The sequence below is a fragment of the Cervus canadensis genome, chromosome 11 (assembly GCF_019320065.1).
Source record: "Cervus canadensis isolate Bull #8, Minnesota chromosome 11, ASM1932006v1, whole genome shotgun sequence".
NCBI classification, from domain to species: domain Eukaryota; kingdom Metazoa; phylum Chordata; class Mammalia; order Artiodactyla; family Cervidae; genus Cervus; species Cervus canadensis.
The window spans coordinates 48,326,562-48,343,593 of record NC_057396.1 but is presented as its reverse complement, the minus strand read 5'-3'; the positions used below and the strand labels follow the sequence as shown (position 1 = coordinate 48,343,593).

General features: G+C 51.2%; 1 protein-coding gene across 5 annotated transcripts; it reads right to left on the bottom strand.

The window, feature by feature from the left end:
* Positions 1-597: 597 nt before the first annotated feature.
* PLEKHB1 (pleckstrin homology domain containing B1) lies at positions 598-16,008 on the bottom strand. Of its 5 annotated transcripts, XM_043482281.1 has the most exons (8): positions 15,715-15,956; positions 12,576-12,651; positions 11,058-11,210; positions 10,364-10,466; positions 9,194-9,233; positions 6,488-6,592; positions 2,454-2,553; positions 598-1,859 (listed from the first exon to the last, which is right to left on the bottom strand). In XM_043482281.1, exons 1-8 carry the CDS (start codon positions 15,730-15,732, stop codon positions 1,723-1,725), a joined length of 732 nt encoding a protein of 243 aa, XP_043338216.1. In that variant the 5' UTR covers positions 15,733-15,956; the 3' UTR covers positions 598-1,722. The 5 variants fall into 5 exon arrangements, with proteins under 5 accessions (XP_043338216.1, XP_043338211.1, XP_043338212.1 ...); XM_043482276.1 differs by lacking the exon at positions 6,488-6,592 and having other exon boundaries at positions 15,715-16,008; XM_043482277.1 differs by lacking the exons at positions 6,488-6,592; positions 15,715-15,956 and adding an exon at positions 13,956-14,091.
* Between the last annotated feature and the right edge of the window lie 1,024 nt (positions 16,009-17,032).

The following is a 17,032-nucleotide window of genomic DNA, read 5'->3' as shown; positions in this document are numbered from 1 at the left end:
GGTTGCCATTTCCTTCTCCAGGGGATCTTTCGAACCCGGATCTCCTGAATTGCAGGCAGATTCTTTACCATCTGAGCCACCAGGGAAGCCCCCTATGTTTTCCCTTCTCTGGCTTAAATCAGTTTGAGAAAGGGGATTTCTGTTACATAGCAGCCTCAAAAGGCCTGATTTAAGATGGTTGTTTCCTTCCATGGGCACCTTGTCTCTATGAGTACAACTCATTGTCTCAATTCTAGAAGGATGGGAACCTACTGGAAAAGATGCTACCCAATACCACAGGACGCTCAGACAGGCAGGGCATGGCCTGGATCATGCTTCAGCTCAGATGACAGAGATTCTCATGTAGCCTCTCCTGTCAAGCCCTCAAGGATGGCCAACTTCAACCTTCCAGCTTATAGTAGGAAAGCAAGGTCCAGAATGGTCAAGTGACTTGCCCCTAATTCCACATGGCAGCTAACACGCTGCCACCAGTTCTACCTGACCTCAAAATCCGCACTCCTCTCTATACCAGAGAAGGGTATAGAGTCAGTGCTGAGTCATGGAAATGTCCCAGGGAGCAGGGCACCCTGGGGGAACAAACAAAGTCAGAGTCAGGGCTAGAGCCAACCACACCTTTATTAGTTTCTGCAGCCGGGCAACTGGAGCCCCTATCTACAAGGGAATTTTAGCATGCTACTCTGGCTACTGGGCAGGAATGTTAGCATTTCTGCTAGTGACTGGGACAGGATGGGAGAGGAGACCAGAAGGGGACCAAATGAGGAGACTGCCGGGCCACCTGCAGGGAGGCACATGTGGGGCCTCTTGGACTGAGACAAAGATGGATCAGGTCCCAGAGGTGAACACTGCCATCTCTCTCAGAGTGAAGGAAGGGACAGAGCCTGAGATGGTGATAGCCACAGCTATGGATAGAAAGCCAACGTCCTGGAGAGTAGAAAATCATTTATTGATGGAGGCACCAACCTAGGGGCAAGTCACAAATAAGAGCTCACCTGCCCCCTAGCAAGGGAACCTCAGGTTCAGCTCAATTGCTGCCCCAAGGACCCTGACATGGAAAACAGGGGCTTTCTGAGCATTGAAGGAACAAGGGACCCAGAAATCTAGTAGTGGGAAGGATGGGGCTAAATTCAGGGAGTGTTAGGGTATTAAAACAGGCAATATGTTCATTATAAGTGCAATCATGAAACTTCCCTCCAAAGGCTCACATCTGCCCCTTACTCAACACCTTCTTAGCCTGGAGGACCATCATGATCTGGCCCCTGCCCACACCCCAGCCCAAATGACTCCCTTTCAATTCTTTGGACATACCATTATGTTCACAGCTCTGCACTCTTGCCAGCAACTGCAGTCCTAGCCTACCTTCCTCATTCTTTGCCCTCATAACTGTCAAAAGATTGATAACTCCACCTTGTCAAGTGATTCTTTACTCCTGTTTGCCCCCACCATGCCTGGAGCTGCCAGAGGAAAGAATCTGATTCTTGTGTCTCCAGTGGCTGAGGAACTCGAAGCCCCATGAGTTGCGTTTTCTGTGTCCTGGTGTATTTGGGAGAAACATTTCCAATTGTGTCTATAATGGATTTCTGGAGTGTCTAGCAGTAGATAGAAGGATTTTGAGCTATGTTTGTGCCTGGGACAATAGCTTCCAAAGTGAGAGGGGGCTCGGCTAGTGAAAGGTGGGACCCAAGAGAAAGGGGGTCTTTTTGGTCTGTGCGCAGGGTCCAGGGCTCAGAACCAGCAGGGCGACCACATGAGCGAGCCAAGTGCGGCACCTGTGGCGGCTCCCGCAAGCATGCCCATGGCCAGGGGCGCGCCCGCGCTGTAGCAGGGATCCTCCCGCACCACTATGTGCGTCACTCCAGGCCCTGCGGAGAGAAAGCCTGTGAGGGCCGGGACTTGAGAGAGCAGAGAGATCATCCGCCTCCTTGCACTAAACCCCAGCCCAAGATAAGGTCCCGAGCCCACTCTCTGGCCCTCCAATCGGAGAAACTGAGGCCTTGAAACAGGAAGGACGCGCGCTCTGTCCCCAAAGTTTCTATTCCCTGGATCTGCTACGGACGTTCTGGGACCATGGGGTTAAGGTGGATCGGCGAAGAAACCGTGGGGTCTCAAGAATCTCTGGACCACACCTGAGGATGTGCCTTCCCAACTGCTAGATCCTGGAGTGAGGGGAGGCCGCTTCTCCAGCATTAGCCACCAGGGGTCGCTACCAACTCAGGAACGGGTATTGCTGGGCAGCCAGCGAATAGGGGCCGGCCTAGAGAAGAGGTCAGCTCTGGAGTGGGGAGGGGCTCTGATCCCAGAGCTGTTCTGATTTATGGGATGGGGAAGGCCTTGCAGAGGGTCCCCTTCGGAAAATATGTGGTCACTAAAAGGGGGGGTGGGGGTGGGGGGCTGGTCCCTACTGACAGACCGTGGCTGGGGATACAGGCAGGGGCAAGGGCGGGCCGGAGACTTACCTGCGTAGGGCGGTCCATAGTAGCTGCGGACATAGGCGGTCTCATGAGCGTTGGGTGGCACCACCTCATAGTAGTCCTGGTACGGGCTGTAGACGCGCACCTGGGAAGCCCTGCCTGGTCAGCTGCCAGCGATCTGGGCCGGGCTTCGGTCCCCTACCCCTCACACCTGGTTCACACCCTTCTAGGCCCACAGCACCGCCTCGCCAAATTTAGAAATGGGTCTCCAGATACCGGTAAGCTCCTGAAGAAAAGCCCCACCTCCCCACAAGACTGTTCTTAACTAAAACTTCAGCTCCCAGTGATGCCGTTTTCCTGCCCCGGTTTTCCTACCTAGCACTCCCCTGATCAAAAATTCTCCATGGCTCCCTACTTCCTTTGATAGATTTGCTATTATTTGCTAGCAAATAGCAGTTTTCCAGTGGTCACACTTGGAGAAAGCCAATGGATTTCTCTACTCTCCTAGTCATGGAGAGGGGGGCCTGGGCAAGGCCCAGGAAATAAAAGGGGGGTGTGGAGGAAGGAAGGGAAAGGAAGGATAAAGATGAGAAGTAACTAAAGTATCATTAAGCATCCATCACTTCCAGGTCCTGAGGGAGGAAATAATATGTTATTTCCTCTCATCCTTACAGCAGGCATTGTTCTCCACTCTATCACACAGCCAGGGATGGAGGCTCAGAGGAGAACAGTCAGCATTCTCTCTGGGAGGGAGGAATAGATGTCCACCTTCCCTCCCTCATTAGATTTTTATCAATCCCTCAAAGCCTGACTCAAAGGTCACCCACTCCAGGAAGACCTTCTGGTCTCAGAAAAAATCCTTTCTTCCTGAGTGCTCTGTGACCTATGCTTGTGTCTCTTGTTCCTGGCCTTCCTCCTGACCTCTCCTGCCTGCACCCCGGACGTGAGCTGTAGGCAAGGACTTTAATTCATTTGTATTACCGTCAGGGCCTAGTGACTAGCATGGAGTAATAAATACATGCTGAATTAAACAGAAGTTCCTAATCCAAGACCTTCATTTTACCCAAAGGGAACAGACCTGAAGAGGGAGCAGCATCCCCTTCGCTTCTGGCTCCCTCTTCTTAGCCCCTTTGAACCTTATATCTCTGAGCTTTACACCTAAATGGTCCAGGTGGTCCCTTGGAAGCTCAGGTGTCCAAACTTAACCCATCTCAAAGTGATTCCATCATCCTTCTATCCCCCCCTTCCCCAAACCTGTTCTTCTGTAAACGCCACCACCATGCACTTAAACCAAGACAGCAGGTTGGCACTTTTGTCCTCACACACATCTCCTACATCACATTATCACCACATCTCATGATTTTATCTTCTAAATATGTTCTTCTGTCCATTCTCTTGTCCAGTGCCAAGAGAATAAGCCATTGGTTTTAGCATCTTGGAAATTGTGGGTGACCTCGAAAACACTTTTCAGAGGAGTTGTTGGAGGAAGAAGCCAGACTATGGAGGATTGAAGAATGGTTGAGAGGTGTGGGATGGAGTCAACATATCATGACATCTCTTTCAAGAAGTTTGGTTGTAAGAAGTCCTCCTCCAAGCACACCTTGAGATTTCAAATATCTATGCCATTTCTCTTTGATAAGGATGCCTTTCTCACCTTTTTTTTATTCAACTACCTAACTTGTTTTTCACACTCAACTCAACATATCACTCTCTCTGAACCTCAGGTTCTGTTAGGGCCCCATCTGGGCACCCACAGCCCTTTGACTTCCCTCATCACAGCACCAACCACTCTGTGGTTTTATTGTTGGTATCCCTGTGAGGTGTCTCTCCCATCGTACTTGAAGAAAATACTCCCACCACCACCTGGGTCTAAAAATAGGCCTGCCTGGAATATGGCAGGTGTCTTATATATTGAATTTATCTCGAGTCAAATACAGAGTCAGACTGGAACTATACTCACTTATTTCTTAAGTCTAATTTCAAGTTAGGGACAATGACCAGACCCAGAGCAATGCAGAAGGCTCAGACAAACAAGGCTCAGTCTCAAGTGACTTTCCTGCTGTGCTCCTTCCCCAAGGGTGATCCAGTAGGGGTTTCTGCTGGGGGTGACCAGGATCTGAGCTCTAAGCCTAGAAGGGACTAAAGAGATCTAAGCTCAGATCCCCAATTTTACTGGTCGGGAAGTTGAGGTCCAGAGCCTACATCTGCCCTGCAGTTGCACTGTGAGCCAGTGACCCTCCCAGGCCCTGAAGAAAGTGGAAAACACCACTTCATATCTCTGTGGGGCACTTGTTTCTATCCTCCATGCATAAGAGGCCCAGGGGTAAACTCATGTGACTCACCTGGCAACAGGGCGGTGGACTCCCCAGAGACCTCCCAGACAGACCCTAAGGGTTTGATCCCAGAAGGGTTTGATCCCAGATCCTCCCCCTTTTTTTTTTTTTTTTTTTAGGTCCAGTCCCTTTTGTAGGTGGGGACAGGGTCAATCAGGAGGTCACATACAAATAGACCCCTCCCCTTAGAAAAGCTGTTGTACATTAATAATTATTTTACAATATACAAATATATCAAATCATGTTATACACCTTAAACTAATACAATGTTATATGTCAATTATAACTCAATAAGACTAGAAAAAATAAAAGGACACACAAAAGGGGAAAAAAGGAAAGGCTGTTGTGTATAGGTAGGTTTATGGCTTTTAAAATTCTTTTTTAGGCATCTCCACTGTAAACAGTTTGTATCCTAGTTTGGGTATGGGGATGTCTTACCCATAGATGCCTTAGAATTCTGGGCTGGGAATCACTGATGAATTAAGTGCCCCCGGTCATGTCAGATAACCTCTCAGAGCTTCAGTCTTCTCGTCTATTAATGAGGACAGTCTTTCCTACACTGCCCACTCCCAAGGCACAGTGAGAATCCAGCAGAGCCACGTCTGTGCAGCCAGGTGATGCTAGCATTGCTGGGTTCAGTGGTTTTGCACATCAGAATTGTCTGCAGAAATTTCTGAAACCACAGATTTCTAAGGCGCCACCCCAGAACTACATAGTTTGAGCATCCGGAGGTAGGATCTGAACATTTGCATTGTTTTTAAGTCCTTAACCAATTCTAATGCACAGCTACATTGAGCATCACTGTGTTAGAAAAGTTCACAGTTGACCGCAGGTACTCTAACCCAAGCCCCCTCACTGTGCCCACCCCATGTCAGGTTGAGCACTGGGGACAGAGAGAGGATTCATCCCCAAATCCTGCTTTCCGGAAACACTGGCTGGAGTGTGTGTGTGGCAGGGAGACAGACTGGCTGGGGGGTGTGGCAGGGAGACAGACACGGACTAAATTATAATATGCAGTAGTGAGGCCATAACAGGTTTTTTCACTCCTTCCTTTCTCCCTTTCTTCATTCATTCATTTGCCCAGTAAGTGAACACTGCCTGAGGCCTTCTTGTGCCCCACCTTCATGCACCAGGAGTAGGAGAGTCAAAATAGACTGCCCCCATCACTGAGCACTCATTGCACACCTACTGTATACCCAGCACTGTGCCAGGCTCCCAAGGGGCAGAGCTGACCTAACCTGATTCTTGCCTTGAAGGAAGTTCCAGGTCTCACGGGAGACTACAGACAGAAATGAAGGAACTAGAAATCAGGCAGAATGAAGACAGTACCAAGCACTAGTGCAGTGGGAGGAAGTGACAATGCCTGGAGGTTTGGGAAGTCCTCCCTGAGGAGGTGGCAGTCTTTGAGGGGTGTCTTAGAGGATGCTGTCAGGTGAGTAAGGAAAGTAAAGGTCTTTGCAGCAGAGAGGGCAGCATATACAGAGGCTGGAGAGAGGGAAAAAGGTCTGGCACAGCTGGGAGCAGAGGACAGAGCAGAGCAGTTGGAGCACAGTGGACAAGCGGGACGGGGTGAGCGAGTCTGGCCCAGGCCAGATCCCAGAGGCCTTGAAAGCAGGGTTGGTCGTCCTGCGAATGGTTGGGAGCCATGGAATGTTTGTGAGCAGGGAGGGGATGTGGCCGGGCCCACTTTGGGAGGCACATCCTGGTGGCCAGAATGGTGGCAGGGAGGGCTGAACCCGCACTTACCCAGATCCGCCTCTCAACCTTACAGGGGCTCCACGAGCGGGTCACACACCTGACCTTGGGGCAAACCCGGCGGCTCCTGGGAGGGACGGTGGCTCCAGTTGGGGCCTGCTCAAGCCACAGAAACCCAAGAAGGGGAGGGAGGGGGCGTGTCAGAGGCCCTCTACATCCGGAGAGACTCAGAGCTCCTCACAGGCCCTAGCGAAGCCCTCTGCCAGTTGGGCAAGGGAACGGCTATTCTCTTCTTCTTCAGCCCACGGTAATGGTGGGGGGCTCAGAAGAGGTGGTGAAATTGCCAAAGTTACACAGAGAAGAAGGATCAGTAGTGTCTCTCCAGAACTGGCCCACCTTCACCTGTTCCAGGCCGCTGAGGCTCCCAGTCTCCAGGGAATATAGAATAGCTCCAATCACTGACCCATCCACCTGCACCCATCACCCATGACTGTGCCCCCCACCCCTTTGTTCCCTGGAACAGCCAGACTCAGGAGCTCCTCCTGGAACCTCCACCCAGTGTAGGGCATAAACCTGCAGGATGTAGAGGGACAAAGCAGGGGTCCCTCCTATGTAGGCACAGGACAGACAGACACAGGCGTGAACACTCAGAGGTGGGCAGACACTGGTACAAAGACACAGAGGCACAAATACACCCAGGTCAAGCAAGCCTAGGGACCAGAGTGGGGTGTGTGTGTGTAGAGCTGTGGGAGGTGAAGTGGAGGGTCCGAGCGGAGAGATGTAGGAAGCAGAGCAGCAGGAAGGTGGGCGCAGAGAAGGGACAGGTAGCTTCATAGAGTCACAGAGTGCAGACGGCCAGACCTCACCTCCTTGTTTCTGACCCTCTTGGGTGGGACAATGGATCTGCCCTGCATCAGCCAGATTTTGAGCTCAGAGCCAGGTAACTCTATCCTGCTGACCATCATCCCAGCCTCCTCTTATACAGCCTCTACCCAGAAGCCTGAATCTGCTCCCCAAAGCCTGACCATAGTCTCCCTGCTTAATGCCCTTTATAGTTCCCCACAACCCTGGGGATAAAGTTCACTTCCTTCCTAGACTTCAAGGCGTTTGTGATGTGGTTCCTCAGAGGTCACATCTCCTATTTCTTTCCCTCCACGCTTTATCCTCCGTCCAGGCCAGACTCCTGGCCTTTAGACGTACATGTCTCCTCATACACATTTACACATACCACTTACCCACCTTGGCTCATGTAGCTCCTTCTGTGGATAATTCCCTTCCCTAAAATCTCACTGACCTAGGTTCTAATACAGGTTCTTCCACTGATCTATGACCATGAGACTTTGGACAAGCCAATTCCCCTCTGAACCTCCCCTATCTATAAAATGGGACTAAGAATACCAGCCCCTCCTCTTTCTCACTGAAGATTAACTGATACAGTGGATGCTAGGTCCTCAAGCACAATGCCCAGCCCTCAGCAGGCGGACACTGAGGGAGTTTCTAAATGCGTTCCAGTCTTCCCTGCCACTTCCCAGCAGACTTTTTCTCCAGATGAGAAGGGGCTCTACTGTGTCACAGGTAGAAAGAGCAGGCACAGAGTCTGGGGTCAGGCAGATGGGGGCTGAGGCCAGTCTGTTGACTCCACCTCCTAAATGTGTCTTGTCCTCATCAGCTTGTCTCTGCCAGCAAGGCCTTAGTCCAGACCCCTAGCCAAGTGCCCTGCACCTGTCCCAGCCTTCTAACAGATCTCTGGGCATCCACTTTGACTTTCTTCAGTCCATTCCCTACCTACCAGTCAGACTATCTTTTTAAAACTACAAGTCTGGTCTTTTTGAAAACTTCCAATGACTTCCAGTGTTCTCAGCAGAAACCACTATCCTTAACACAGCTTTTCGTGCCTGGCCTGCTAACCCTCCTTCCCCGACTGCTCTCTCACTCTCTGAGCTGCAGTCACCCCAGCCTTCCTTCTGTTTGTCAACTTGCCAACATCATAACCTTTCTCAGGGCCCTTGCACCTGCAGCTCCTTCTGCCTGGAAAGCTGTTCCCTTCACCCCACCCCTTTCACCCAGTTGATCTCTGTTATCCTTCAGGGCTCATCTTGAGCCTTGTCTGGACTCCCACCTGGATCAGGCCATCACGGTGGGTGCACCCTGAATGCACTCTGCCGTCTCTGTCTGAGCAGTTCCCATCACTGCGATGGAGCCACTAACTCTAATCTGTGACCTCACATCTAGCTCCCCGCTAGGCTGAGTCCAGGAGGGCAGGGCCCACATCTCCTCTGCTACCTTCTGATTATGGTCCTTGGCACAGTGCCTGGCACATAGTAGGAACTCAGTAAATATTTGTTATGTGAATGAATAAAGCTCAACCTTATCATCTGCAGAGAGGGAACAATAATCCCAACCTCGATGGAAGGCTGTGAGAGTAGCTGGTATTACAACTACACTACACCTGACGCATAATAGTTGCTGAATAAAAGCTAGTTCCTTTCCTCCTGCTCACATGCCACCCCCTTCAACAAGCCTTCTTGGAGGCCTCTCTCTCCCTCCTCCAAATCTTTTGGTGAATATCTTTTATTCACCCATTGGCCGTCTTCTGTCCTTTTCCGCTTGGGACTCAGGGCCTCTGAGTCTGCACAAGTCTATTCACTCACATATATGGAAACTGAGAACTGCTGGCAGGCAGAGACTAAGTCTGAGTCACCCATGATTCCATGGCAAGTAGGGGTGGGGAGGAGACAGGGAGGGAAGGGGGCTCACCGGCGTGGAGTTCGCCTCCAGCAGTGCCGTCTTCCACGCTCTGCAATGCAAACCCACGAGACCATGAAAAGCGAGTTCAGGAGAAGGGAGACTGGGCCCCACATTTTAGACTTTCCTCCCCTACTCCGCCTCTAGCCCCAGTCCCTTGTGAAGGGGGAGATCCTCTTCACTCCCTTGGGAAGACAAAGGGGACCCCCTCAGCTGCCCCAGTCACAAAGACAAGCCCCCAGCTGAGCTGCTGCAGTCTATGACTCTTCCTTAGTCCATAGTCTCCTCACCGCTGGGGAGATTCCAGTTTCCCCATCTAGACAAAAGACAGTTGGGCTTGGGTGGTCCTTTAGTGGTTCAGACTCTGACATGCCTAGGCTGGTTCTCTGGCTGCAGCCTACCTCCACATCCCAAACCTACAAACTCAGTTCCCCCACACTCTGACCCCAGAGCCCCAGGAACGCCTAGTGGACACCGGACAATTGAGCCTTTGTTGGTTGCCATGGCACCTGGCTGGGGTGGACAAGGAGGCTCTGTGCTTTGTCTACCCCGAGCTCGGCTTCCCCTGCTCCCACACACCCCATCTCTTTCACTCTCCTACAGCGTGAAGGCCAACTGACCCTCTGCCAGAGAGTAGGAAGGGAAAGAATGTGAGTGAGCAAAAGGCGCCTGAGGAAGACACACCCAGGCTCTCGCAGTATGGATCTGCATCCAACACAGGGTGCCCCTCGGGCTACCTCTGTTAGGCACCTTAGGGTCTATCCCTCAGATCAGAGTACCTCCCACCCCAGGCCATCTTCTAAGAAGGGAGTGAGAGGAGGGTTCTCTGAAGATGCCACAGGGCTGTCTGTTCCTGTGTATCACCCCAAGTGAGGGCTTACCTCAGAGGCTGTTAGATACCTGACCCTGACGAACGACCAGGGGCCACACCTGAGGCAGCTGTGCACACACACCCCCCCACAACAGTCTTGAATTCATCGTGGACCATGTCAGGAGTTTACTGGATACCATACCAATCACCGTGAGTCATTCAAACCCACTCTGCCCAGCCTCCACTGAACCACCATGATCACTGGTCTTTGTCCCGCTTTCCTACCTTTAGGGTGCTAGAGGCTCAATGAGGAGGAAGTCATTGGTCATATTCCCAAGATACCACCCCATCCTCTCCTGGGAGCGACTCACATGGCGTCATCTTTGGTCTCAGCACACAGGTGCAGGCGGGAGCCCTCCCGCAGGTTCACAGTCAGCAGGCCATCTCGGCTCCGGCCTTCTGGGGGCTGCACATCTAAAGGCAGACACACACGTATGGGGTTTCCACATGGCACAGGCCCCAAGTCTCCCCAAAAAACCAGGAACAAGAACAGGAACTGACTTCCCTGGGTCCGGTTAACTGGCCACTGCTGACCTCTTCTGATCTCACATACTTTCCCTGGGACTTTACTCAATTCTTTAGACCCTTCCACCTTTCCACATCACCTGCTTCCCTAGCTAGGTACATCTCTCTCCCAGTTTCCCTGTTATAATTATGACCTGAGTCTTGGTCAGGGTTATTTGCTGGGTAACTCTGGGCCAGTCACTTAACTTCTCTGAGCCTCCTTATTTCACTTCATTTTTTTCCATTCCTAGCACTGGAGAGGGCAGGAGCTGTGTCTGACTCACCTCTGTGAACCCAGCATAGGGCCTAGGTTTAGCACAGGGTAGGAACTCAGTGAGGAACTCATTTCTTAACTTATATCACATGAATTGGATTTGATAGAGGCCCAGAAGCAATGTCTGTGGAAGGCCTCTGAAAGCTGCAAAGAGTCTTCCACCTAAGAAGGGCAGGTGTTCTCAGACACAGTGGGAGGGCCATGCCTGTAGTCACAAAGAGGCTCACCGTGGCACTCTTGGCCGATCTTTATGTCACGGACGTTGAAATGGATGAGCACGCGGTCCTCCTCATCCTGGGCAGTCTCATCGTGGTAGTAGCCCAGGGTCCCATCCAGCCACAAGGCAAACCAGTTCCGCTTCCAGCGGCGGAGGATGGAGCCTGTGCGATATTCCAGACCCACAATACGGGCTGATCCCAGAGCCTGAGTGGGGGCAGGAGCCGTGGGTGGGCTCCCAGCATCCCCTTATCCCCAGCCCCCCATCTTGTAATCACCCCTTCCTTGTCTGTCTACTCCCTGAAATGATGGCAGGGCCTCTCTCTGTCTTGCTCACCCATTTCCTCCCATTGGGCCTAACAACATAGTCAAGGTTCCATACATGTGCTGAATGGTAAATGAATGATCAGATTCCTTCCTTGGGGGAAGCTGGAAATCTTTTAAGTATCATAAGACATGTGATAGGACACCTTCACATGTCCAACTGACCATGTTTAAATCCATGTTCAATTGAACATTTGTTTCTATGTGTACAGTTTGTCAAAGAAAGAGCATTAAGCTGTTTTTGTATGAATGCAGAATAGGATTTATGCAAGAATTAATAGAAAACTAGTCATCACATGCTTGCCCTAAGGAAACCTTCAGTTTCCATTGCATCCATTCTGCTGAGGGTTGTACAGTTATTGTGTACTTTAAAAACAAAGGCCCCGGGGGACAGTCATTTGTGTAGTGTCTGTTTCTTCTGCCAAATGGAGAGCCGAGGGATTGTCCATAGCTCACCTCATGGATCCTAGAACCCAGGAGGACCTGGACTCCGTGTTTGCTGGACTGAATGAACTGAGGATGGGTCATGGAGTGTCGGGGAGCTTCTAGCTCAGGACAGCTCTTATTCAGACCATGACTCTGGTCAGAGGTGGATCTGGAAGCCTGATCCCTAGCTTTAGACATTTCGAGACTGGAAATCTTAACAGGAAAGGGTAAAGACTAAGAGAGCTCCTGAGAACTTTACAAATTCTGAAGAACAGAGGCATTTTTCATTTTGTTCTGTGCTTTGTTCTGTGGCTAACCCTGGGCCACAGAGGGTTAAACCCAGTCCCTGCACTTGGGGCGCTCACAGTCTGGAGACAGTATCGGGTAGGGGACTGGTGAGGTCCACAGGTAAGGATGGTTAAGTATTGATCGCGCTCTAAGAGGGGTATGTGTGAGGCACTGGGGACAGAAGAGAGAGCTGCTAATCCAGCTTGGTGCTACAGCAGGGGCTGGGGTGGGGAGCAGAGAAAAAGCAGAGAAAGCTCTTTTCAGAAAGGGACACCTGAGCTGGGTCTTGAAAAATAAGTAGTTTACTAAGCAGTCAGGAATGTGAAGGGCATTCCCGGCAGAGAGAAGAGTATGGACAAAGGAGGGAAGGATAAAAAGGGCACGGTTTCTTGAGAGAAGGGTTCACTGTGCAGGTCCAACAGGCCACTTCCCTCACCCCTGGCCCCAGACAAGGTACAGGACAGACAAGGGCTTGGCCCAGGGTCACTCACTCTGTCTCCACAGCCAGCCGCCCCTCACCAGGGCCATTTCCTCAAAAGGACTTTCCAGGGTGGAGTCAGGCGGAACCTGTCAGAGGATTCACAGACTTCATCAGCTGCTCCACAAAGCCTCCCTGGAGAAAAACCCCCACCCCGGTCCTCCCTGGGGGAGCCACCAGGAAAAGTTTAAGGGAGTGTGGATAAACAAACAAGGGCAAGCCTGTCTGTCTCCTCTCCATTCGTGGCTCCAGGCACATAATGGGAGCACTGTGCTCGTGGGGTCAGCAGGGCAGCCATACTTTGCAATGGGGTGGGGGTGGGGGTCAGAAGCTTGGATTCCAATCTCATCCCCATAACCTTGACCAAGTCCCTTTTCCCAGCCTCCACATCTAGATCTGTAAAAAGGTGTTCATCAGGCAGATACAGACTGGAGTGAGGAACTCTGAAAATGTTAGAAACCCTGGAATATTGAAATGCTGGCAGCAGAGAATAGTGGAATCATAGCAGTGAACAAGGGACTCATGATAAGAAAGCCCTCCTCACATTTGAACCCCACCAGGGTTTCCCAGGTGGCTCGGTGGTAAAGAATCCACCTGCCAATGCAGGAGACGAAGGAGATGCGGGTTTGATCCCTGGGTCAGGAAGATCCCCTGGAGAAGGAAATGGCAACCTACTCCAGTATTCTTGCCTGGAAAATTCCACGGACAGAGGAACTTGGCGGGCTACAGTCCCTGGGGGTCGCAGAGTCAGACACGGCTGAGCATGAGCACACACACCAAGAACCCATTTACAAAGTGCACAGAATAATAGTTCAACAGAAACTATGATTTATCGAGCACTATATGCCAGGTATACTTCTAAAGTGGTTTCATCGATTACCTCACAATATTCCTTGTTATTCCCAGGAAACTGGGGCCTGGAGAGGTCCAGTCACTTGCACAGATCTTCTTGATTAGTAAGCTGTGGAACCAGGATTCACAGCCCTCCTCACCCAGCAATCTTGTCTACTAAGCATTATCCCAGTAGGAGTTTTTAAAACTCCCAAATATCCAGCCCGTATCCCATAACAATAAAATCAGAATGTCTGAGGGACGGAGGTAAGCACTGATAGTCTTCAAAGATCCCCAGGTGATTCAATGTACAGGAAAGTTTGGGCCCCGCTGCAACTCTGTCCAGTACTTGTGTGATGGAGCTTGGATTGGAATCCAAGTGCCCTCCCCCACTAACTCACACCTGTTGTTGCGTAGCAAGGGCTGGCTGGCACACCTGGGGTGGAAAGCCCAGCCTTGTCCCTGCTTCTCCGGCCGCTCCCTCCCATCTTCACGCTCTGACACAGGTCAGACAAGAAGGCCAGATGTAAACTCCCTCTCCAGCCCCACTTAATGCACCCACCTGTCTACACCTGTTGCGGTGCTGCTGCCAAAACGGCCGGCTACTTGATGCTGCTGCCGCCCAACCCGCTGCGCCTGCGCTCTGAGTGCCCCAGAGTGCCTGGGGCAATTCACTCTCCCCGCTGCAGCCCGGGGCCTGGCAGCCTCGGGGCCCCGCCCCCCAGGGAGGGGGCGGGGCATGTAGCGATGGGCTGACAGGAGCCCTTCTGGGACTTGTAGTCTGCAGGCCTAGACCTGGGACCTATACAGCCTCTCGTGGGAGGTAGCCCTGTGCCCACTCGGAGCACAGGGGAGAGGCTGCATCTGTGATTTTATTTTGCTATTGTCATTATGTTGTTCATTTAGCATGAGATACTTTTCCCCAAGAATCTTGAGCTCTAATTTTCTAGAAAAGTGCAAAACTACAGGGAGAAAACCAGGCTCCTAGTTTTGCCATGTTTTCTTGATACTCAGTTTGTGCCTGGCACTGGGCATTAGTGGAAGGCACAAAGAAACATCCTACAAGCCTCTTAATTTCCCATTTTCCAGTCTGGTGGGGTACACAACATAAATACACAAAGTACAGAGTATGATCTGACAATGGGAAAGAAGAGTTTGACTTTGATGGAGAGGTTCAGAAAGGCTTCCCAGAGGAGGCTGCAGGGTCTTGAAGGATGAGTATGAGTGTCTCATCACTTTATGGCAAATAGAAGGGAACAAATGGAAACAGAGATTTTGTTTTCCTGGGCTCCAAAATCACTGTGGACAGTGACTGCAACCATGAAATTGAAAGACACTTGCTCCTTGGAAGAAAAGCTATGACAAACCTAGACGGCATATTCAAAAGCAGAGACATCACTTTGCCAACAAAGGTCCATCTAGTCAAAGCTATGGTTTTTCCAGTAGTCATGTGCAGATGTAAGAGTTGGACCATGAAGAGGGCTGAGTGCCCAAGAATTGATGCTTTCAAAGTGTGGTACTGAAGAAGACTCTTGAGATCCCTTGGACAGCAAGGAGATCAAACCAGTCAATCCTAAAGGAAATCAGTCCTGAATCTTCATTGGAAGGACTGATGCTGAAGCTGAAGCTCCAATACTTTGGTCACCTGATGGGAAGAGAGGACTCACTGGAAAAGACCCTGATGCTGAGAAAGACTGAGGGCAGGAAAAGGGGTCAACAGAGGATAAGATGGTTGGATGGTATCATCAACTCAATGGACATGAGTTTGAGCAGACTCCAGGAGATAGTGAAGGATTAGGAAGCCTGGTGTGCTGCAGTCCATGGGGTCGCAAAGAGTTGGACATGACTGAGCACCTGAACAACAATGAGTGTCTCGCATTTCAGGGTTTGGAAAGCAGAGTGCAGGGGTTAGGGTGGGAGAGCATGGGGACAGGTGGGTGATGAAGCTGTAGGGGTTGCAAGGATGTAACATGAAGGCCTTGGAAGACAGGCTCAGGAGCCTGGGCATTTTATGACATAGTGACTGGAGCTTGGGGTTGGGTGAGGAGCTAGATGGTACAATTTGTGGCCTGGAATTTCTAGGACAGTCAAAAATGGATGGAAAAGGGCCCAACTAGAGAGAGAAGACTATTTATCTACCACCATGGTCTGTTCCTCCAGGATCATTTCCTTGTATAGTTCAACCCCACAAAGCCCCGGCTAGGAGCAGATCCAGGATGTCATTCTAGAGGAGATAGACTGTCCAGGCCTGAAAGATCCCTTGAGAACAGAACCCACCCTGCCCTGGGTCTTTTGTCCTGTCCCAGGGACCTCTCTCTTACCGGAGCTGCAGGACTCATGGTTCCTGGGCGGTCAGAGCAGCATTTCCCGGAAGGCTCCTGCAGGGGGGCATATCCTTAAGAGCCTTGGAGATAAGGGGATCAGGAAGGTGCTACCAAGTGGAAACCGGAAAGGGGTGGCAAAGGGGGGCACACAGCTCCTAGAGAAAGTCGTCCTTTCTCTCCAGTCCGCTCCCCAAGCTCACCGATGGATACCCTATTTGACCTTCAGTTCTCTGGATAACAAGTCATCTGTGATTCGGAGGTGGTGTTGCACTAGCATCGCTAAGATTCCCGGGGTGGGAGGCGGGGCTAGCCCTCCCCTCTCGGTCGGAGGCGGGGCTAAATGTTCCTTCAGCCGGGCTTAACCGTGCCGTCACCCCAGTCCTGGAGGCACGGCTTGGCTCTTTAAGCTTCCCCGTCTTGCTCCTGGGTTTCTGTAATCCTGACCTCAGCTAACCCTGTGCCTCGGCTCTTCGTGCAGTGCATGCCTTGCTGAGGGATCCACCAGGGCTGATCCTACTTGCCCCGGAGTTCATCCCCTCCGTGCAGCCCCAGAAATCAGTTCTCCCAAATCACGCTCCGCATCCCTGTGTCCTGTATGGACCGTCCCGCCCCTACCTTCTCCAGACTACAGTTGTCACCTCTTCTTAGAAGGATGGAAGGGAGGAAGGGAAGGGTGAAGCTGACCTCAGAGAATCTGGGTGCTGCCGCTCTTCCCAGCTCTCCTTGCTCCCCTGGGGAGGCTCCTTCATAGAGGGGTGGTGTGGGGGAACAGTGCAGACAGCTCCAAAATTACCTTCTCTGGATTTAGTAACAGATGAAAAGAAAAGATTTTCCAGCATCATTGTGGAATTCATAAGAAGGTCTCCCTATTCCCCAACCAAAGAGGGGGTGCTATGACAAGAAAAAAGGGAAGGGATGCTTGGCAAACTAAAACCACAGACTGCACTACAAAATCTAAACGCAGCCTGTGTGTTAGTCGCTCAGTCATGTCTGACTCTTCGTGACCCTGTGGACTGTAGTCCGCCAGGCTCCTCTGTCCGTGGAATTCTCCAGGGAAGAATACTGGAGTGGGTTGCCGTTTTCGTCTCCCCGTGATCTTCCCGACCCAGGGACTGAACCGCGTCTGCTGCATATCGCTGAAAGACCTGACATCAACCTCTGAAATTCTGGTCAATGACTTTCTTTGAGAAGCTGATAAATGTTGTATTCTGCCCAAGAAAAAATGCACACACATGTCACATTTTACGTATAATTCTTGGAATTTCATAGATGCTTGAAGCTATGATGATTGCTATTGAGACTGTTTTCAACGTTC

What these genes read in the sequence shown, in the direction of transcription:
- PLEKHB1 (XM_043482281.1), bottom strand. An exon ending in GAGACCAAAGATGACGCCAT is followed by an intron (nt 9,234 to 10,363) that starts GTGAGTCGCTCC and finishes TTTGCATTGCAG; the next exon opens with AGCGTGGAAGACGGCACTGC. An exon ending in CTATGGACCGCCCTACGCAG is followed by an intron (nt 1,860 to 2,453) that starts GTAAGTCTCCGG and finishes TTCTCTCCGCAG; the next exon opens with GGCCTGGAGTGACGCACATA.